Genomic DNA, 22,322 nt, shown 5'->3' on the forward strand with positions numbered 1-22,322 from the left:
ATATGGCATGCACAAATACTCTGCCTGGCACAACAGATATTTCGATTGGTTGAAGCCTTGAAGTGCAACCACAAGACAAACAAAGTAGTAAAAGCATAAATACTGGTAATATTTTAGCAGATTTTACTATTAGCAACTCTCCTGAGGCCCCTCCTACAATCTCCTCAACTGAAGTACATACGAGGATTACAGTAACAGCTGAGGATTCAATGGATATTTTATACTTGCATCAGAAGACAGTGAAAAATTGTTTACTGTTCCTTATTGATAGATGCTGATAAAGCTGTTAATGCCATGTTTACAAAGGAATTAGTATGTATTTTTTGAATAACTTCTAATAGTTAGGTCCTGACTGGAAGTCACACAGCCACGCTAGTTAATCTAATTGCTGAATGCAACAGCAGCTCTGGAGCTCGGGTGTAGCACCTCGCTGACACAATGCATTGCTCTCAGGGCATTAATGGGAATCTCAGCCCAGCGTTACACTGTTTTGATTGGTTTGCTTACCTGGCAATAGCCTACAGCTTTTAAAATTGATTTATTATGCCATGTATGTGCTTCTGAACATTATTATCTGTTGTGCCATTAAAAGAGCAGGTGAATCGAGATCTAGCAGTAGGCAATAAAACAACTGTGAGCATGCTCCAACGGAGTGCACCGTGGAGGGCCAGACGCGTTTTTCTGAGGACAGCGGGGCGTCCACCCAACACATGACCCTCCTGCAGACGGCCAACCGCGGCCACAGGGTCTGCCTGTGCCATAGGTCACCTTGGCCGCCACGGCGAACTTTGACTTCTCCAGCCGTTCAAGGGACGAGCCGTTCCCCCGACGGCCCGTGGCTGCCATCACCAGGGCAAAGGGCCCTAACTCCGGCCACTTTTGCTGCCGCGCAGCGAGCAAAGCCGCGGCCCCTCCTCACCTCGCAGAGGCACAATTCGAGCCCAGACTGCGGCTCCGCGCCTCAGGACGCCCCACGGGCGCAGGCCCAGGGCGAGAGCCCGTGTCAACGGCCCTGGAGGCCGCCGCTCGCCCCTCGCAAGCGGTCTCGGGGCAGGAGAGCGGCCCGCCCTTTACCTGTACTGCCTGACAGCCAGAGCCCCCGCGGGCTGCCGAGGGAAGCTGGGCAGGTGGCTGGACAGGTACCGCTCTAAGCTCCCCTGGTCGAAGCTGTGCTGCCGCCGCACCTCGCTGGTGCCCGGCTCCGCCGCCATCCCCGCGCTGCGCCGGCGGCGTACGCCCCGCACCCGCCCACCGCGCCGCTACGCTACTGACGGAGGAGCCCCGCCCCGCGTCGCCACGGCAACCGAAGGCGGCTTGGTCCGTCAAGGAAAGCGGCCCCCGGCGCCGGGCGGCTTCTCCGGCGAGAAGGCGGCTCCCGGGAGGTAGTTACCGCCGCGGCTGCCACCCGCCCTCGCCGCGTCATCGCCAGAGCCCGCTCGCTGCCCGCTGCGGGGCGGCAGGAGGCCCGCGCCGGGCGGGAACGCTCCCTGAGGCGGCGGCGCGAGCGGGGGGCGGCGCTCCCCGCCGCTCCCGGAAGCTGCTCCGGGCGGGGAGACGTGTCGCTGTGGAGGGGCCGGCGCCGCCATGGCGGGGCTGAGCCGGCTGGAGCAGCTGGAGCGGCGTGTGCGGGAGCTGGAGGAGGAGCTGGCCCGGGAGAGGGGCGAGCGGCGGGCGGTGCGGCCCCGCATCGAGAGCATGAGCCCGGAGGTGACGGACTCCAACCCCTACAGGTGCGACCGGGGGGATTGCACCGACCGGGCGAGGGCCAGGGCTGAGCCGGGGGAGGAGGCCCGAAGGCTGAGTCAGGGTGCAGAGGCTGGGCTGTGGGGTCACAGGCCGTGGGTTGGAACTGCGGGTCTGGGTAAGGGGGAAAAGGGGTGTGGAGGTGGGCTCGGGGAGGTGGGGGACTACGGGATGGGGCTGGGTGTGCTGAGGAGGCTGTCAAGGCAGTGCTGAAGGCAGGTGCTTGGTGGGGAGGAGGGGAGGGGTGCTCTCAGGTTTCCCACCCGACTGGGGTGGCAGGGGTGTGTACATCGGGTTACTTTGTGTTACCTTGCTTTACAGTACAGGGAGAGAGAGAGGAAACTGAGTTTTTCAGCCAACTGGCTGATAAAGGGGACAGGTGTTGGTATTACATGAGGTCTTAGTCCTCTAACTTTCCCATTTTAGAGTTTGGTTTAGAGAAGTCTTGAGCATCTGGGATCCCTTCTAATGCTCAGTGCTTCTGGAAATCTGATGCTTGGGTTTGGTTTTTTTTTCAGAATGAATTGCCTTAATACAAGTTGATACTTGTACTTTCATTGATATTTTCAATGAAAAAATGCAATAGCAGGATAAAATGTTACTTTAAAATTCTTCCAGTTATCTTCACAACCTGATATTCTCTAATTTGTTTTTTTTTAATGTTATGTTAATCTAATCAAATTGATCAGAAAACAGTGGAAGAGTTTTCAGTGGCCTGCTGCCATATGGTTCATTGCAGAAAAAAGTGTAGGCTTTCATTCTGTAAATCAGGGATTCATTTACAAAAATAGCTATAGGTCCTCCTGATTTCATTGATGTTACTCATACCAACTGAATAAGTACATGAGTTTCCACAGGGTTAGTACTCTGTTGCTGTTGCTAATAGGAAAGCATCTACTATCTCATTTAGACTGTATCTAGCTGGCAATCACGACTGCAGTGAAAACAGCAGGCTTGAGTTTGGTGCTTGCTGGGGTTATTTTTGAAGCAAAAGTGATTTTATATATCTGAAAAGCGAAATTGCTATTAGAAATGTAGAGAGCATTTTCTGTATAATATTTCTTTTTTTCTTTGTAGTCGCTTGATGGCATTAAAAAGAATGGGAATTGTCAAAGACTATGAGGTAGGATTCTATCTGTGTTAAAACAGCCTTGCATATTTTCCCTGAGGACCACTTTTGATATACTGATCTGTATTTTATTTCTTTCTACAGAAAATCCGTACTTTTACAGTTGCAGTGGTAGGTGTAGGTGGCGTTGGCAGCGTGACTGCTGAAATGTTGACAAGGTGTGGCATTGGTAAGGTAATGAGAGTTTTCTTCTTCTACTTCTTTATAGTAGATGCACCAGTCTTCTTCATAGAGATTTGATTTCACTCGGTTGATTTTGCCCAAATAAAAAAGTACTATGAAGAAAGCACTCAAGAACAGCAGTTGTGTAAACATCACAAATGAAGAGGCTGTATTTTTCTTATGCTAGTAAAATTGATTTACTTAGGGCTTAATCCTGTATCGTGGATAATTCTTGTTTGGATGCTTGTCTTCTCCATGCTCTTATATGAGCCCATCTGTCAAACCTTCATACTGGATTATGGCAAAAGGAAAACAAATTAAAGAAAAAATATGAGGTAACTTGCATAGAAGATTAAGTCTTATGAGAAAAAGTTGATATTCCCAAAATTGAAATGTGGTAGATGCCAAACAGATTTTTATCACAAACGTTAGTTCATCATGTGGCAGACTTAGAGCTAAAAATTTATCAGCAGTTAAGAATAATTTGATGTGTGTATAGGTAAGAAGAACTTCCAGAGCTAGTAGAACAGAACATCTTGAGCATACAAAAGGGCATTAGATAGTTGATTCAGAATTTATAATAATCAACATGTCCACGTATTATGGGGGTATTTTAAGTGAATTGCTTTTGAAGAACGACATGCCGAGACAAGTGAAAGAAATGACACGTTTCTAGTTAATGCCATAATAGCAAGTAGCAATGTGATAACAGAGTTCATAGCGTTCATGTAGATAATCTGTTGAATATTCTTAGTTTAGATCAAATGAACAGATTGTTTTTTATTAAGAGTGGGGTTTGTGACAACGAATCCGTTCCTGGTGAATGGCAGTTAGAATTCAGTCTTTCATGTACTTACAATATTAGTAACTTCTGTACGTGAACTGAATGGGGGGTGTTTGGTTGGGGGTTTTTGGTTTTGTTTCTAGAATGAGTTTTGTTGTTTAAAATGCCTTGCCATAGTGCTCTGGTTGCAGAGTCTTTGGAGATTCACCTATGTTAATACAATCTTTATTGCAGCTGCTTCTGTTTGATTATGACAAGGTGGAATTGGCAAACATGAACAGGCTCTTCTTCCAACCTCATCAAGCTGGATTAAGCAAAGTGCAAGCAGCAGAGCATACTTTGAGGTATAATTTAGAGAAGTGGGTATCAAAATGTATTTACCCAGGGTGCTGCTCCGGAAAAACGATGCTCCAGAAGAACTCTTAATCACTTGCAAAGTAGCATGATCTAATTTGGAAATTTGTATATAAAATAGTTGTGGGAGTGGTTGATACTTTAAGGACATTTTTGTACTGGCCAAAACCTTAATGTAAGTCTACTTTTAAAGTATAGCTAATTTTTCTCAGAAGTTTGGTATAAACTATGCCACTTCATTATGTTGTGGTTATTTCCTCATTTCATCTGTGAATTTTTGACAAATATGTGTATATTCTAGACTTCAGACTGGAACCTTAAGGCTGTAGCAACGCTTGTGAAGTTAGGGAGTAGAATGTAAGTTATCACTGTATATATTGATATTGACTCATTTCCTCCATAAGGAATATTAATCCTGATGTTCAATTTGAAGTACATAACTACAACATCACAACACTGGACAACTTTGAACACTTCATGGATAGAATAAGGTAAAAATCTTTCAGCCAAAGCATATTGCGAACTTCTGCTGATGTGTGGCTCTATACAGCCTCACATTTTTATTGTTGTTTTTTTTTTTTTTTTCAGTTTAATGACTTCCAATTGAAAACCATGTATATATGAAGACATTTCTGCCTAGACCTTTTCTCTAGAGTTGGCATTTATTTCTACTGTTACATGGTAGTATTAGTGCATCTTTAGATTTCCAACCAAAGTTGCAGGTCTTATAGGCTTTTCCCATTACAGAAAACAGATCAGATCATATTTTTACTGCTCTGGAGTAGTTTCCAGAATGCTTTATAGCATGAAGAAAGAAAATAGTTATTAGTGAATCTCACAGAGAAGTTCTGAAATAACTCTTCCCATTTGCAGTTATGTCGTACAAAGATACAATTCTCCAATACTTTGTACTGTGAGTGTATACTATATAAAACTTCTTTTAATGTAAAATGCCCATATATTTAAATCCCAGCTTCAGCATGCTGTTGTCTCTACTGTAGATCTAAGATGCTAGTTGTATCCTGTTCTGCATTTGCACAAGTTTTGTTAGAAATACACTTCCCGTGTGCTTCTTGTACTCCAAAGCAGCATGTTGATTGCCATGTTGGTATTTTGTTCTGCCAGCATTTTCATGCAAACTTCTGACACTTATTTCAGTAACGGTGCACTAGAGGAAGGGAAGCCTGTCGATCTTGTTCTAAGTTGCGTGGACAACTTTGAAGCTCGCATGGCAATTAACACGGTAAGGCCACCAAAGGCATGAGCTTGTGGAAGTCTATATTCTCCTGTAAATAATGTGGGAAATTGTGGGGACTAGAGAAAAGACAGGAACTTATCAAGGATCTTCTAAGAAATTTCCTCCTTGGTTTAAGGAAACAGAATCTGAGCTTTTACCCAATTCTTATGAAACACATTTTATATGTATAACTGTAGACTAACAGCTAATGATTAGTAAAAGAGTAAGTATCGTAATTCCTCTCTGTCTTTCCAAATTATCCTGTTTATATAAAGGTATTATCAAAGCCTGACATGTTAAATCTTAAAAACTTTTTAACTGTGTATAGCTAATTGTATACTTCATATGACTTTTTGTATACTAAAAATGTCTTAAGGCTAATCAAACCTAATCAAACTGTTTTTCTTTATAGTAGTAGCCAATGTAGGGTACGTGCCAAACACGTGTTCTGTTATCCTTCAGCTAACTTGATCTGCAGATTGCGTGCACTGAGGGTACACAGAGACACTACATCCATGCCGCTAAAAGTAGTTTGTGCAATTAGATTCTGTAGTGTGCTAGTAACCGGATCACTATTGCCTGTATTTGTTCAGAAGTCTCAGGGCCTCAGGAAAGCACAAAGGGCTGGCTTCATGAGGACAGCTTTACTTTGTCCTTTGAGAAACAATTTCTATTCTACCTTTTCATGTTCCTTTTTCTGATCATAGCCTTTTTATCTTAAAGCAGGAAGGTCAATGTATTTAATCACTCTCAATCTACGGGGTTTTTTTCTTCCATTATCCTTCTGCGGTGCTGATGTGTTTTTCTGTGTTTATAAGGCCTGCAATGAACTTGGACAAACCTGGATGGAATCTGGAGTGAGTGAAAATGCAGTATCAGGACATATACAGCTGATCATACCTGGTGAAACTGCTTGTTTCGCGGTATGCGGTGCTCTGCTGAATTCTTCATTTGTCTTTTACAGTGGGGCTGGGAGTGTGAAGATCAGCTGGCTAGTGAATGTGATCCTGGCACAGCTGATAGAGTAGCTTAAAATTTTGTGTGATCTGTGCTTTTTTAAAATACTTTTTTTAAACTGAATTTCTTTATTTTCCCCTTAGTGTGCTCCTCCACTTGTAGTTGCTGCAAATATTGATGAGAAAACATTAAAACGAGAAGGAGTTTGTGCAGCTAGTCTTCCTACAACTATGGGTGTCGTGGCAGGAATTCTTGTACAAAATGTTCTGAAGTAAGTGACTGAATTGCTGCTATTCAGTGTACAGCACCGTAAGAGAAAGAAGCCTGAAGGAACATTTCATGATGATGGGTCTGGTTCTTTTTATATGCTTGTGGCCAATTTCCTAAAGGTAGTGGCATCACTGGACAGGGCTGAAATACACACTGCTTGAATCACTGCTGTGTTTACTTTGGAGCTGCTGTTCTTAATAGAACTTTACAGGGGTAAGGAAAAGTCTTCAGAGTTTTCCTAAGAATTTATCTTACTGCACGCACACGCTTTTTATTTTTTATTCCCTGTAGTTCTGCATTTAAACATGCTCTCATTTGACATCACTGAATTATACACAAAAATAATATGGTGCTAACTCTTTGAAATTTTGTACATGGACAAAGAAAAAAATCATTTCTCTTGCAGTGTTTGTATTCTAACCTGAGGTAAATGAAAAATAGGCATATAGCAATAGGAGGTATTTTAATACTTTCAAAAAGTAGTCACATGACTCCAGCTGCTAAAAGAACTGCCTGTATCAGCAAGGAAAATTCTTTAACAACTTTGTATTTGGTTTCAAAACGATGCACAGCCTTTTACAAGCATTTTTGAGAATAGGATCTTATTTAGCCTATTTTTAGCCTTAGCTTGGTTTTGTCAGTTCCCCAAAAATTTCTAGTTACAAAGAATAAAAATACTGTTTGCAAGTGTGCCTGCAAACAACTAAGCACCATTTTCAGCTGTGCAGAGAGGTATTACATAAAATTACATAGCAACAGGTGTTTAATGAAGAATGCAAATGTTGCAGCGTAATTTAAATCTTTATTTTCATTGCCAGTATGACCCTGTAGTAAAGATGATTAAACTGATTCTGATTAGCTGTTGAAAACTCTCCCTTCATAATACAGAGCACTTGAGTGTTTCAAGCAATGGATTAAGGCACAGGAGAAAACTGCTTACACTTAAACTTTTGTTTTTCTGAGACTGTAGCTGCCTTGTTCTCCACACATACCACAAGAGGACTGGGTTCTATGATGATGCAGTTACGCTGTGGTCAGGTGACTACAGCTTATCTTAAAACAATTACAGTAATTTTTTACAACTTCACTAGTGTGAAAGTGTATTCAAAAAGTTCTTTGAGGAAAAATTATTCCTTGAGCAACTGAATTTTTAGGTTTGCGTCTGTATATAAGGGTCTGCTTTCTCTGTTTGTGTTTCTAGATACCTGTTAAATTTTGGTACTGTGAGTTATTATCTTGGTTACAATGCCATGCAGGATTTCTTTCCAACTATGTCTATGAAGCCAAATCCACAATGTAGTGACCAAAATTGCAGAAAACAGCAAGAAAATTATAAGGTAAAAATGCTTTAGGTTTTAGGCAGACTGGCTTGCATTCAGTTAGATAGTATTTGCTTCTGCAGTAATTGCTCAACCTTTCTGGCAGTCACCTATTTTTGAGTGTTAATGGGTTTGGGTTTTTATAACTTGCAGGTATTCTGCGTTTTTATGCCTAACAAATTTCTAAATGGTGACTGCATATCTTAAAAGAAGTGTGAATATTAGATCTGATCATCTTTGTTGTTGAAAATTGGATTATTACATATATTGTGGGTTTTATTTTTTTCTGTTTTTCCTTCAGAAAAAAGAAGCTGCACGACCAAAACAAGAAGTAGTTGAACAGGAAGAAGAAATAGTACATGAAGACAATGACTGGGGTAAGTAATCAAGTGGAGATGAAATGATGTTCCCCATACCAAGCTTCAGTTAAATTCTTTGTCTTAGGTGAACACACTGTAGGGTACATGGGACTTCTCACGGTTCCTATTTTTTGTGCCTTACACTGCATAATTACTGCTGGCTTTTCACAGGTTTTGACAGCAATGCTGCTAACACAACTTGATGATGTAGTTTTAGTATAATGAGCAGGTTTTAGGCGCAAAAATTAACAATGTTTGTATAAAATACTTTCTCAGATGATGGTCTGAAGATATGAATGAAAGATGTGAGAAGATTTATTCGCTGTGTGTTTGTTTTAAATATGTAGCTAAAGAGCATTTGTCACTTCCATAACCACTACACTAAGGCATCCCCATTGATCTTTTTATTCCTCCAAGGGCTTTAAATAAAGAATTGCCTTAAGAAATGGTACGTGCATTTTATATAGCCATTTCAAGAATGGATGTATACATTCTGTTGATTACATGATAGAGAAAATAGTCTTAGCTTACCATTGTTAAGTGTCCTCACAGTAAGATTAAACTGCTGAGGACAAGGGAGTCCTATAGGAGAGGTGTCGTTCTTGTCCACAAGTTCCATGTATGGAACCATTTCATATATTGTAAAGGGAAAACGTTTTGCATTGATAATGGGAATGAAGTAATTGAAATCAAAGGTCTTTCTGGTCTTCAATTTTTTCTATTTTAGAAAAGTAGCTGTGGTTTTCCTTGTGCTATGATAACGTAGTGATTAATGAACTTTTTCATCTAACTTCTAATGGAGCTCTCAATTCCTTTTAACGCAAAGGCATCGAGTTAGTATCAGAAATTTCAGAAGATGAGCTGAAGGCTGCATCTGGCCCAGTACCTGAGCTTCCCAAGGGAATTACAGTAGCATATACTATCCCAAACAAGGTAATATATTTATTCTTTATGAATACACTTATTTTCTTAAATACATCGTATAGATTGAATCTATAGCATGAGCCAGCTTGGTTACCCTTTAAACCTAAAATAAAATTCCATTCTGAACAATTCCAGTAAAACTGTACCTCGGTACATCGAACTCCTGTCTTACATGGTCTGGTTTTGGGTTTCTATGAAATATATTTCAGTATGGATGTGAGCATGAATGTAGTTTTGAGTGATAGGAATGAATGTATTTGGGGGACGGGAGGGAAAGCAAATGTGAATTTCTCAGTTGGTATTTTGGTGACTAATATTTTAACCATATTTATTTAGTAAAAGCTCTATGTAGTCAAAGAGCAATTAGTGTACCTGGGGAATGCAGAATCTGTATGTATTGCAGCCAGAACATTCTCACTCCCAGTCAGAATACAGTTTACAATTTAAATTTGTAATAATTTAAGCCTAATCTTGCGATTGAGTGCTTGGTTCTAGGAAAATGGTGTGGTGACGGGAATAAAGCTTATTTGTGCAGCGTTTTTTGTTCACTATTTTGTTGCCAACTTTTTCTTCCTGTTCCTAATAGGAAGAGAATTTGCTAACTGAGGAAATGGTAGCTGAGCCTGAAGAAAGCCTAGAAGAACTCATGGCCAAAATGAGAAACATGTAGCAAACCAAATATTAAGTACAACTTTTGGGAGTTTGGATTGACACTGGATTTTGAGAAGACCAGACTTTTTTTTTTTTTTTCCTCCTTTTTTACCCCAACTGAAACTTATCTTTACATTTCTGATGAAATTGAACTGTTACAGGAGCAGGAAGCAAACAGACTTACTTTGTTTCTATTCTGTTGTCTAGTCTTTAAGATAGTGAGTTGTGCTACTGTAAATTTTAATTTCTCAGCATTGCTAGGGGCCAGATGCTCAGTAGAAAATAGGAGGAGATGGTAAACTACCAAAAGTAGGCATAGCACATTCTATGCAACATCATGTGATGGAACAGTACATAGTATAGGACAAGCGAAAGATGAAATCTGCTGCAGTGGACTGAGTAGGTCAAGGGCAGGTGATCGTGCCTCACTCATACTGCTGCTCCTGATTTTCCAAGCACTTGTGTTCATCTTTGTTCACTGGTGTCTGTAAATTCTTGGTGTGGGTCGTGCTGTGGTTTCTTATTTCTGAGCAAACAGAACATTACAGCTTTTTTATCTGCCTTAAATAGCTCTGGGATGGAATATTTTTTTAGATTTCCCTAGTTTTATCAATGTTTTACTACTGCTTGTTCTTAAATAGCTGCCTGTATGTTTTGTATGTAATAATGTTTTGACTATGCTGTGACAAGGCAAAGTCTTTTGTTAGTAGATAATTATAGTAGCAGACTGGGTATTGGCATGCCACTATTTCAGCTGGCAGATGCTTTTCATGACAAAATCTGTAAGAATTACCATTAACATTGGAAAGAACAGGCAATTTTGTCTATCTCTTCAAAAATCTCAATATTGTATTTTTGCTGGCTATTAAAATTTTTGCTGTAATTCTGATCCATCCCCATCACATGCGCTATATTGAGGAATATATTTAATCTGAGTTTGCAGAGGAAAGCTTTTAGAATTAGATGCTCTAAACTTTGTGTTGCAAATCTCTTCAGCAGGGTACCTGAGCTATTGTATCTGTCTTGTAAATAATGTTAGTACAGTTGTATTATCTTTTAAATTATCACGTGTTAAACTGACCTGTACGTGTCCATATCCTGTAGTGCCAGTACACTGCAGAACTGGAAGTATCCATTCCAAATATTTTAACTCCTGTGGGTGTCTGATCCAGAACCTGATCATTATATTTGGCTTAGAAGAAGGTAAATTTCAGCCTTCGCAGTATAATACAAATATCACCAACTTGGGCTGTTCAAAACCCAGTATGATGCAGCCAATCTAGAGCCAGCTAGTAGTGGTAGTAGGAGTATCCACCTAACACGTAAAAAGAAATATTGTGGAGGTGCTCCTATTTTTTAGGGCAGCTGAATGAATACGGTTACAAATTTCAGAATCTGTTTCCTCTGCAGCTGACACCAGATTATATTATATACATAAAAATAATTGCTAAAGCTAGTGAGGGAGGGTTTAGGTGGGTTTTGGGTGTGGTGCATTACACTGTAAAATGGAAGTGGGTTTTTTGGATTGAGTTCAGTTTTGGAGAATCCAGATTTTAGAAATGAACTGTAAAGAGGGATGGGAAATAGAATAATGAGATCATTACAGAGGTACATACTTGAACCTGTGTCACTAAGTCTACGTTAACTTGATTCAAGTGTCAATTTAAGTGTTCCTTACATTTCTTTGTGTCTCTACCTTTCTGTTGAGAACAATAAAAGTGAGGCAGACACCTGGCTCCAGAGATCCTGATGCAAACAGCCGACTCATTTCTACAACAGCTCAGTTAATCTTGACTCTCAGCTGTTTGGCTGACATGACTGCTGTCACCCGATTGACAGCTTTTCAAGAGGCAACTGTTTACCGTTTTACTTCATGTACAGTTTTATGAGCAAATTAATACAATTTTGTATGCCCACTTACAGAGGATGCAAAATGGTTCTTGTGTTACTTTCAGACTTTCAACTTGTATATAGAAGAAGAATTTGACAGAATTGGAAAATATATTAAGATGATTGTATGTGCCAATGGTTAAAATTATTTAAAAAGAAACAGCATCAAAAAAGCAGCTTTAAGGATTTTTTTTTAATTAAGACATTTACAAGTATAATCTACTTCAACTATAAAACATAATGGAAAATTTATTACTTTTGTTATGAACTAACATTAAAGCGTATTGCAGTGGTTTAGTCCAGCTTTGTTTCTTTGGCAATCTTATAAAAGCTTACAGTTTTTACAGTGTATCATGAATGTTACTGAGATGTTGATATTCTGACTGTATGATTAAACTCCATTGAAACTGGTGACACTGTTTTGAGGTGGAGTTCTCCTACATAGAAGTATTATTTGGTATATACCAGATATACAAATTATTTTTTTTTTTAAATGTCACAAATCCGGGAACAACTGTCTTAAGAGCGCTAGGACTATAGCTGCATGAGCTTATGTCCCACACACGGCTTGGAAGACCTTCCACTATTCCTCCTGATCCTGTTTTACTTTCTACAGAAAGTTTTCTTTGGGTTGATAGGGTAAGGATTTTGTTTCCTCACCGCCTTCGCTAATGGACCATGGATGGTTGGGATCTGCTACTTTTTAGGGACTGATTTTTCTTCCAAAAGCAACCCTGCAACCTATGAATAAGTTGGAAGTCACTCAAGGGCAGAATAGTAACAGTTCAGAATTGGAAATCACTAAAGGGAGAAGGTCTGAACAACACTGAAGATCTAGAAAGTAGCTTTTTATTTAAGCTAGCAGCATGAAGGAAAACTATTCAGGAGAGCAAGATACATCATTATACCTGTTAAAATCAGACCAGAGGTGACAACCTAGACCAGACATCTGATCATTCGTAACACTGGCTTTAGTGGAGGGGATTACGAAGTCTGAGTAGGCAACAGAAACACATACAAGCTGAGAAGGTTGAGGTTTTGGGGTGTTGGTTTTTTTGTTGTTGGTTGGTTGGGGGGTTCTGGTTGGGTGTTTTGTTTTTTTTTTTTCCTTTGCCCCTCTCCTTATTCGGTAACAATCCTGCAAAGAACTTTCCTATTTTCAAAACTTGTCAAGGTGGCTAGAATACAGTGGAAAAAAAAAACATTTTCTGAAGAGGAAAACATCCAGAGAGCTATCACAAAGTGTCAACTCTCGGTGCTGTATTGTAATACCGTCAAGAGCTATTTTTGATTGATTTTTTTTCAACTAAATCTTAATCTTAAAAATCAAATTTGGGTCATATATTTGTTCTATCAATTTTATATACTGTTTTTTTTACCAAGTTACAGCCTTAAATTGCTTCTAACCAGAAGAAGGGCTGAAATGGGTTATATTTAACTCCACTCTAAAAGGGAAAAAAATAGGGTGGAAGGTAAGTACCCCTTGGAAGTAATGGCCATTTGCATTCTTCAAACTGGATCAAATAAATCTTTACATCAGTTGCCTCTGAAACGTTATACTGAGGTTCCAATTAATTTTTCACTTACATTCAATTTTTTATAAAACCTTTTTTTAGTATGTATTTAAATTGATTAATGGATTTACGCACTGCATGAGAACAGACTTCAGACTGATTCTTCCAGATGACTAGAGCATTAAGAAATACAACAGGCAGGTAGATTTGATGAGCATCTCTATCTGATGGCAAACTGTTTTGCATGACTACGTTTTTTCAGATAATAAAAACATTCTTGTATTTTAAGAGATTCAGTGAGATTACATAGTGAAAGTATCACTAAAGGGTTAACAACAGGGAATCAGATCATAATCATCTTCATTCGGATTCCTCACCACAAGCATTTTTACTGAACACAGTTGAATCTGACAACAGCTTTAACTGTAGATGATGATATATTTAGATATATTAAGTTCCCAAGGAAACCAATTATTTTTGCACAGGTCCCTCGAACTTTGCTTAAAGTGGAAATCACCCTGCAGCTAATCAGGTGGAACACTATTCTGGCATTTTCAAAATTACTATCTCTTTAGAAACAACTTTAAAAGCTTCTGAAAAGGCGGAAAGGGTTGACAAAACAAAAATACACAAATCCTCTAAGCTGTGCTATTACAACACAAAAATAGGACCTACCTCATGGAGTATATACAACTGGTTCAACTTGTTATAATCCTGGCCCTTAGGCTAAGAGGTACCAAATCCAGGGTTTTTGGTATTAGCTATAACTTGAGCTGGTAACTAATGTGCGTATCTATATACAATGAAGGAAGCTCACTCTGTACCATACAGTCTGCAAATTTAACATGGAAGGATTTCAAGCTTAAACATTTGTTTCCCTGTCATTCATGAAGACAGGTGTCAGTCCCAAAAATAGTACATTATCCTAGGAAAAATAGATTTGTCTTAATTTTATGTCTGCTTTAAAATAGCTGTAGAGACTGCCTTTTCTTTGAGCAGGTTTATGTCACCTTTGTCCATGTTCCAGAAAAATGTTTGGTGATAATGCACTTTTTAAGCTGAATGTATCTCCACTCGATGAGTGTCGAGAAGTTGTTTTCCCACCTATCAACAAAGTCTCTGCTTCTTTTATTTCCATAGCTCTCTTGTAAAGTTCAGCTGCCTTCTCAAAGTCTCCCCCTTCATAGCTTTGGAGAAGAGTAAAACAAAGTTGAAACAAGCAAACAAAACAAGCCTCTCAATTAATTTAAATTGAAATGCACACCATGCTATCAACAAAGTGTACTTCAGGCTCTCTGCTTTCCTAGTAAGTACACAAGTCCAGGATGTTTTGTTTCATCCAGGAATTTTTATAGTAAATCACTTTTATAGGGGTAAAATCTTACCTTAGCACAGCCAAGTTTTTCAGAGTTTCCCCCACACGAGGATGCATGTGACCAAAGCTGTCTTCATAAATCTTTAATGCACGTTCATAAAGTGGTAAAGCTTCAATCTGCTTTTTCTTCAGGTAGTAGAAAGTTGTTTGTTACAGATGTATATTACATTTGCTATTCTTTTTTCCAACATAGTATCAACACATCCTAGATGCGAAGTCATGCATATTTAACCAGAAAGGTATTTTGAGTTCTCAATACTGTTGACAGATGAGGATGATAATTGAGATTGTCAAAGCAATTGGCTGGCATTTGCAAATGCAATTCCCACTAGTATTATAATAATTAGGGTCTGGAGTTCCTAGGCAGTTTTGAAAATCTCAGTCCTGAAAGTACTGAGTTACCAAATGCTCTTTAATTTTACTTGAGGCACCTTTAATCCCCGTTTAAAATCAGATATGCAGATTGCAGAAATACAGAATCATCCAGGTTGGAAAAGACCTTGAAGATCATCTAGTCCAACCATTAACCTAACAGAAAACAAGAAAACAACCTACAGCTCACTCCTATTGATGCTAAGTAAGGAATTTGGTGAGTTGATTGCATCTCCTTTGAATCTCACATTACTTGTAGACTAGAAAGTCAAAAACCTTCTTAGATTTTTAGTTACACAGGGGTGCAGTTGGTCAAGGTGGGCATTCTTTGTTCACAGACATAAATTTCAAAGGCTTGTGCTTCCCTCTGAGTCAGTGGTGGAGCTGTGTTCCATCACTGTGGTAACAATGCTGCACTCTAGCTCTAGTCTTATAAAGCATGTGGGCATTCTGAATAATCTAAAGAGTGCTAGCCCAAGCGTTCTTGTGAAATACCAGTCACAGCAACTACCTGTTCCCTGCATACCTTTTCCTTGCCAAATATATCCTTCCAATTTTTAAAATGGAATCTAAGAATTTTCAAGTCTTATAGAGAATTTGCCTTTTAAATGTGATCAAGTTTCTTTGGTATCATTTAGGTACGAATCCTATAAAACCCTAAGACAGTAATAATAAACATATAAGATGTGAAAAACTTACCATCTGACAATAAAGGACAGCCAGATTTACCAAAGCTGTTGCTACACTAGGGTGTTTGGGGCCAAATGACTTCTGTCGAATTTCAACCGCTAGTTCGTATAGAGGAACAGCCTTGTCAAGTTTTCCCTAGAAATAACAGGGAAAAAATGATGCAGTTGTCTTGTGTGAAAATGGTAACAGTAAAATCTATTCTAAACAAAAAAGCATTGGAGAAGATGTAACTGTTTCCAGAATAAGGGTTTAACTTTGTGCAGAATATAACTGAATTAACCAGATTGTTTATCATTAATATTTATTAAGACCTAATTTTCCAAAATACTGAGCATATTCAAGTCCCAGTTAATGTGTTTCTCAGCTATGTCTATTTCTTTCTTTTTTTAATTTAAATTTTCCCTGTAAGTGTCTCATTGAGAAGACTGTTAAAAAGAATTCTCAGTTGTACCTTTTATCCAAATAATTTTCTCCTTTTTTATTTCCTCATCCTGCCATAAATGGGAGCAGAGCTTGTTTTTGGGCCTAAAGGGTCTAAATTTTACTGGTGATATGAGAATGGGAATGTAGCTGCCCTTAACCTTTGAGCAGTTTTTTGCTTACTGAAGTGGTGTTCACACCATCTTCTTTGGAAAAGCTGCAGTGTCCGATGCCATTTCAAGTACCTGTTGCTTCCCATTCACCATACTGAGGCTTTGGCTTCTTGACTTTGGTTTCTCTAAAATACCCCACTCATACTCTAACTAGTTTTACTATAGATTATTTTTCCAGCAAATCTGTTTTCCTCCAAATTTGAAACTGCTCATATACCTTAACTGGATATACTTCAGAAATATGTTTAGACTTCTATTATTAGAACGTGAATTCTCATATTTAATAGCAATTAGAAATTAAATACTGCAAGCTTTCACTGTATAATGGTTCACTCTGATTGCAAAATTCATATCAAATTTCTTATTTTCTCAAAGCATCACCGTGCCACAGTTTGATGATCAGAAATTCAGCTGGAATAAATACTTACCTATAAATAGTCATTTTCTACATCTGATTCCCATCCCTTCTCTTCCTCCGCTCTTCCCTGTGTCACTAGTTCACCATGAATTTTAATTTGCGCTCCTTCAAACTAGCAAAGAGCTTTTTGATGCAAATATTGAGTGCCTTTGCAGTTTCTAGCAGCATGAAAATTAGAAGCTGAAGCGAGCAGAGAATATGTGACCCAAAACAATTTCATGCACATAATAGGAGGTAACAATTATTGAGCAAAAACACAGAAGCACTTGATCTAAGGCATTATCTTCAAGGACTCTTTTGTCTTTGAAGAATGGTAAAATGTGGAAAACATGAAAAAAAAATGTCATCCTCTGAATTTGATCTTGGTTCAACAGCTGGAAACCTTATATCACTGTTACACTGATGATACTGAATGGTTAGAATGACCATCTGCAAACACAAATTTTCATAAAACATTTTGAAATTATGAAACACAGGAGTTTTACTACCGTTAATGTTATTCCCCATAGTGCATTTAGCAGGGGAGTAACTCTCATCCTTCACTGAACCAACTGGAGATGGAGGTGGCTCAGCCACACAGTTTATTTATAAAGGACTATCTCCCTCATGAGCCTTCAAGCTACTCTCAGTTGGACTGTAAAGTTCAAGGTCGTTGTGTCAAAAGAACTATTCCTACACCCTAAAACATGATTTTTCCATTAAGACACATCTGACCAAACTCTTGTATGTGGATGTCACACAGCAGACAGTGGAGAACTCAAATACAGCTGGGAAGAGGTTCCCTCACTGCAGTCAAAACAAGAGCTTTTAACCAAATCAGAAATTCTTTGTGGTGAATACTGAGAGCGTGCAAGGTACTGAAGACATTATTCACAAATAGCTTTTCCTTAAGCAAAGCGTGTTTTGAAAAAGCTACTGAGCTTTCTGGAACAGACTGAGGCTGCTTGACTACATCTTGTATGCATGTGTGTAGACCACCACTAGCTGACAAAATTCCCATGCCCACTCCTTTTGGATGGAAGACTGTAACAATGCAAGACATTACAGTTAATTTAGGTGATGAGTAAAGGTAACAGGCTTGTGCTTACCATCTTTTTGTACAGCACTGCCAGGTGTTTCACAGTATAAGCCAAGGAGGGATGATCTGGAGCCAGTGCTCTCCTCCTGATGTCTAAAGCTTTTTCATAGAGTTCCTCTGCCTTGTCATAGTGCTTCTTTTCATTGTACAAGGCTGCCAGATTGTTCAAAGACTGCGCACAGTCTGGGTGGTCGGGTCCCAGGACTCTCTCTCTCATTTCCAAGGAGCGCTTCAGGAAAAGCTCTGCTGTCCTACAGAACACATTCATTCAGCGGTAATTTAAAGCTGGTAACATCTGTACAGGCTGAAGTGGCTGTCTGAAACAGAACAAACTCAGCCTTGAAAACCACACAGATTACTGACATCTGGTAATGGACTTTCCTTGGAATAAGCAAATGCCAGATCAGCAATTCATTTATGCAGTGAGAAACTACACATCCCAGACACAGTCCTGCTGTGCAGGCTAACCATGAGAATGTACACAGAGAGCTAGCTAATATATTCCTGTGCAATCCTGGATCCACCCCCGCTAAGCACTGAAAAGCCAGTCTAGCAGATTTCAGCAAACATTACACTACCCCATAGCTGCTCTCTTCTTTAATTCAACCTACACCTTCCGTTATGCAAGTAATCCTTCCTTATTCAAAACATTCTACTGACTTCTGGGCAACTCCTCCAAGTAGTCAAGTACATCTATAGATAAGCAACAGTGGAATATGAGCTAATGGTTCAGAACGCACCACATATTTTTCAAGTAGCTTTAAAGAATATAAAATATATTATAGGGTTCAACAGACAGCTTTCACACCAAAGGGGGAGACACTGGAACAGGTTTTATGTAGGTTATGAGCTAGAATCTCAGTAGAATCTGTCTAGAAGTGACAAAGTAGAAAAGACTGTGTAATACCACCATTCAAGCATTTCCCCATCAAAAGGGCATATTTTATGTCACTAGCGTGCTACTATTCCATTATTCCAGATCTACAGCAGCTCCTCTATCACAAACAATGGGTGATACCCACTTAATACTGGCAGCATCCACTGTGACCAGGCAGTTTGTCACCCTGACATACACACAAGTTCTGTGTGACACTATTCCCAAGAGGTCAGCTTAGTAAACTGGAAAAATCCACTTCGCATTAGAGACAAAAAAGACCATTTCTACATGGAACTGTAGGTTCAGTTCTGGAGCTCTTAGACAATGTTAAAAGGTGGTCACTCTATGCAAGGGCTAGAGGATGATGTGTGATATAACAGCTAATAAAGTGACATACCCTTCTGCCATTGATTCCATTCCAACTGCAGCAAATGATCAAAAAATTCAATCTTGGTCTTGCTGATTCAGAAGAGAGACACAATATCCATTTTAAAAAAATACTTAAACCTTCACTAAAACAAAGTTTATACTTTTGCTCACCTTTGAAGTAGTGGAGATATGGTTACTCTAGAAATAGGTGGTGTTTGACAGGAACTACATATGAATAATGTGCAATATAAAATGATCTCGTGTGAGATTAGATAGATATCACTCCTCTATAATCAAGTCACTTCCACATGACTCCATGAGGGTAAACTGATGAAAAACCCCACATTTCCAACAACGGTTAAAAATCAACTCCTTCACTGTAAAGGTCCTGTATTCAACAGAGATTCTGTGTGCAGATCCTAAATTCTGATATACTTTTGTACTTATCCAACAGCTACTGGTGACATAAGCATCAGATACAAGAAGAACGTAAAAATACTTCCAAAACTTACTCTGTGCTTTTTTGCTGTGCACCTTCTTTCTTCTCTGAAAAGATTCAGTTCAGCAGAGTGGGATTTAAGGTGACTTTGCAATTCCCTCACAACACACTGTTTTAGACTATGTGGACTGAAGAAGTTGGTGTGAAGACTGGCTAACCATGCAATCAGAACTGTTCTGCACCTTTATTCCCCTTCTTCAACACCCTGCTTATCTCTATCTGCTTTTAGAACACCTCTATACTGCTGTGTCCTCTTTCACCCTTAAAAAGGCCAGCAGGGTAAAATCCTGAGAATTACAAGCATAGTGAATATTTAACGCATGATTTCTTGTAATACTGGCATTTTGAGGGTTTTTCACAGAAGAACAATCCTGCTCTTCAAGGGTGAACACTACAAAGGAGGGTCACAAAATAGTGAAGCTGAGGGGGCATAAACTTCGAGAGAGAATTGGTATTTGCAATGAAGGCTAGTAAACTAAGGAACATCAATTCTGAACGCAGGAAATGCACTGATTTGGTAAATACTCCCATGCTAACAGCATCCGTTCTAGAAAATATGAGTGAATTTCACAGTAAACAAAAATCAGTGGAATGAATCGGGGACAGCACCATAATGAATATTTGGACCACATGTCTGCATTTAATGCTAGTTCTCAATGCTTTGCTTCCATTTAGATCTATGAGAACACCCCGTGGATGTGTCACAATACAACTTACTCAAGATTATTCTGCAGGTAGTAGAGGACTCCAAGCTCATTGAGGGTTCGAGCATTATCTGGTGTATCCTTGCCTAACGTGAGCTCTTCCAGTTGCAGGGCTCTTTGACGCAGGAGAGCAAAGCCACACTACAGCAAAGCACAAGGTAATGTAAGCCAGTCACCATTACTTTTAAAGTGTACAACTGAAGACAGAAAATCAAAAGACTCGGTTTGGTGCCAAAGGAGCACAATAATCCTACTTAAGTTCCATTTTCAAGCTCAAAGGCACATAGATTGTACATAAGCAGAATGCCTAACAGGGAATTTCACCAAAAATGCTTCCAGGAAATTTAAGTTACTGTGCTTTCATACAGCTGTTTTCCCTGTACCATACATGCTAATTTGCTTAAACTCCACTGCTCAAATAACCAATTCAGATCAAATTCTTAGGTTTATCAGCTCAAAACTTAAAAATCAAAGTAATCTCCTATCCTAAATGCCAGATACAAATACATATAAGGTAGTACTCAAGACTTTACACAGATCTTTGTAAAATGGGCTGACAAGCTAATGCTTATACGCAAAACTTAATTACAAGTACAAAGTGCAGCCATTGTTACACTCTCCACCTATTCTTGTTCTTTGCAGTCTTGATAAAGATATTTGTTCAGCAGAACTCATTACAGAAATGGACAAAATCTTCATGATCCAAATTCATTCGTATTTAAGCACTGTGGAAATAGCAACATTTTTATGGCTCTTCACTACTTTCATTAGAGATGAACCAAAAGCTCTGGAGCTACTAGCTGAACTCTTATAGTACAGGCACTACATGACAAACAAACCCTTAGCTCAAGAATGACAAGAGGAACTCTGTATCTGAAAAACACAGAAGAAAAAACAGGAAAAAACTCAGTATGGCACCTAATATTATTACTGGGATTATCCACTGCAGTAAGCACTGTGTTCACTACTATTTGTAGGATAAATACCTCAGTTATTCTGGAGAACACCTTTTCCCGCTGCCACTTTTGACAGCCAGTTGTATCAGCAGTAATTCTGCACCCCCAAAACGTATAGATTTCCACCTCTCTCAACTGCATACCAGTTGTACTGATACATCTCAACTTCCCGCAGAGCTGAAAGGGCAGTTACCAAAGCTGCTGCTAGGCTACTTCACTACCTATGCCCTCAATTATCAAAGCACTGAAGCTTTGTCAGCTCTGCAGAAACACTTTATCATCTATTTCGCAGAACCACAACATGCCCTGTACTTTTATGAAATATCAAACATTTCCTTACCAGACTGCCTTTCCGCCTTGCTGCTTTTTGGCGTATTTTGAAGGACTTTTTCCTCAGTTGCTCAGCTTGTTCATATCTGAAAAGTTATTTACAGTGTTAGAAGAATGCCAAATGTAGCATCAATGAGTATTCTGGAAAGCTTCTAAATTGCTTGAGTGTACAGATTTGAGGAGAATTTAAGAGTCTTGAAAAAAAAAAAAAAAATCACATTTTTTGTCAAAGATAAAAATATCTAAAATGCTTAGGACCAGACAATGCTCCTCCTTTACCTCTAGAAGTTTGTTGTTAAACTAAGCACAAAGGTTGGCCCCTACTGGGTGGCCTGCTACTAGAACACAGAGGGGATGCTCATGGTTGCATTGGAACTTTAAAAACTCTAAAAAAGAACCAAAGAAACATTCTGGCTTCAGGAAGAAAATCTTTGCTGTTATTTTTGTACCGCCTTCACATAAAAGAAAAATAGTGTAGTTAGCTTACTTGTTTTGCTTTTGGTATAAGGTTGCAAGTGCATCAAGTTCACGGGCTACCCGAGGATGTTCAGCTCCATAAGCGTTTTCCGAGATTTCCAGTGCCTGTTTATACAACTGTTCAGCATTTCCAAACTTCTTCCACTGAACATAAACTCCTGCTAGCTGGTGGAGTGACTGCGCCACCCTTGGGTGATCTGGATCCAGCGCAGTCTCTCGAATCTCCAGAGACCGCTGCAGAGGAGCTACAGCCTGTAACAACGAAGTTCAGAACATGATGGCAGCAGGCAG

The 22,322-nt window shown here is 39.4% G+C and overlaps 3 protein-coding genes across 8 annotated transcripts in view; 1 reads left to right on the plus strand and 2 right to left on the minus strand.

Moving 5' to 3' along the window:
• ACAD11 (acyl-CoA dehydrogenase family member 11) overlaps window positions 1-1,266 on the minus strand; it is a 31,451-nt gene extending 30,185 nt beyond the window's left edge. Inside the window, exon 1 of one of the 2 annotated variants that reach the window (XM_074840062.1) lies at window positions 1,075-1,266. In XM_074840062.1, coding sequence (XP_074696163.1) covers window positions 1,075-1,211 — 137 coding nt within the window. In that variant the 5' untranslated portion in view covers window positions 1,212-1,266. The remainder of the gene's footprint in view (window positions 1-1,074) is intronic. The other variant, XM_074840052.1, reaches the window with a different exon arrangement.
• A 181-nt stretch (window positions 1,267-1,447) lies between these two features.
• On the plus strand, window positions 1,448-12,191 carry UBA5 (ubiquitin like modifier activating enzyme 5). Of its 2 annotated transcripts, XM_074840132.1 has the most exons (12): window positions 1,448-1,730; window positions 2,821-2,866; window positions 2,957-3,046; window positions 4,053-4,162; window positions 4,577-4,663; window positions 5,331-5,415; window positions 6,228-6,332; window positions 6,510-6,637; window positions 7,838-7,973; window positions 8,257-8,332; window positions 9,141-9,247; window positions 9,825-12,191. In XM_074840132.1, the coding sequence occupies exons 1-12, from the start codon at window positions 1,585-1,587 to the stop codon at window positions 9,906-9,908; spliced, it is 1,200 nt and encodes a 399-aa protein (XP_074696233.1). In that variant the 5' UTR covers window positions 1,448-1,584; the 3' UTR covers window positions 9,909-12,191. The 2 variants fall into 2 exon arrangements, with proteins under 2 accessions (XP_074696233.1, XP_074696241.1); XM_074840140.1 differs by lacking the exons at window positions 1,448-1,730; window positions 2,821-2,866 and having other exon boundaries at window positions 2,959-3,041.
• The window catches only part of NPHP3 (nephrocystin 3), a 29,340-nt gene continuing 18,975 nt past the window's right edge, over window positions 11,958-22,322 (minus strand). For 2 of the 4 annotated variants that reach the window (XM_074840090.1, XM_074840117.1), the window contains 7 exons: window positions 22,042-22,283; window positions 21,565-21,640; window positions 20,282-20,409; window positions 17,830-18,070; window positions 15,740-15,865; window positions 14,679-14,794; window positions 11,958-14,480 (listed from right to left, as the gene is read on the minus strand). In XM_074840090.1, the coding sequence (XP_074696191.1) occupies window positions 14,300-14,480; window positions 14,679-14,794; window positions 15,740-15,865; window positions 17,830-18,070; window positions 20,282-20,409; window positions 21,565-21,640; window positions 22,042-22,283 (1,110 nt within the window). In that variant the 3' untranslated portion in view covers window positions 11,958-14,299. Of the gene's footprint in view, window positions 14,481-14,678; window positions 14,874-15,739; window positions 15,866-17,829; window positions 18,071-19,093; window positions 19,156-20,281; window positions 20,410-21,564; window positions 21,641-22,041; window positions 22,284-22,322 lie in introns of those variants that run through there. The other 2 variants (XM_074840099.1, XM_074840109.1) reach the window with 2 other exon arrangements.

Source organism: Strix aluco, chromosome 1 (assembly GCF_031877795.1).
Source record: "Strix aluco isolate bStrAlu1 chromosome 1, bStrAlu1.hap1, whole genome shotgun sequence".
Lineage (NCBI taxonomy): Eukaryota > Metazoa > Chordata > Aves > Strigiformes > Strigidae > Strix > Strix aluco.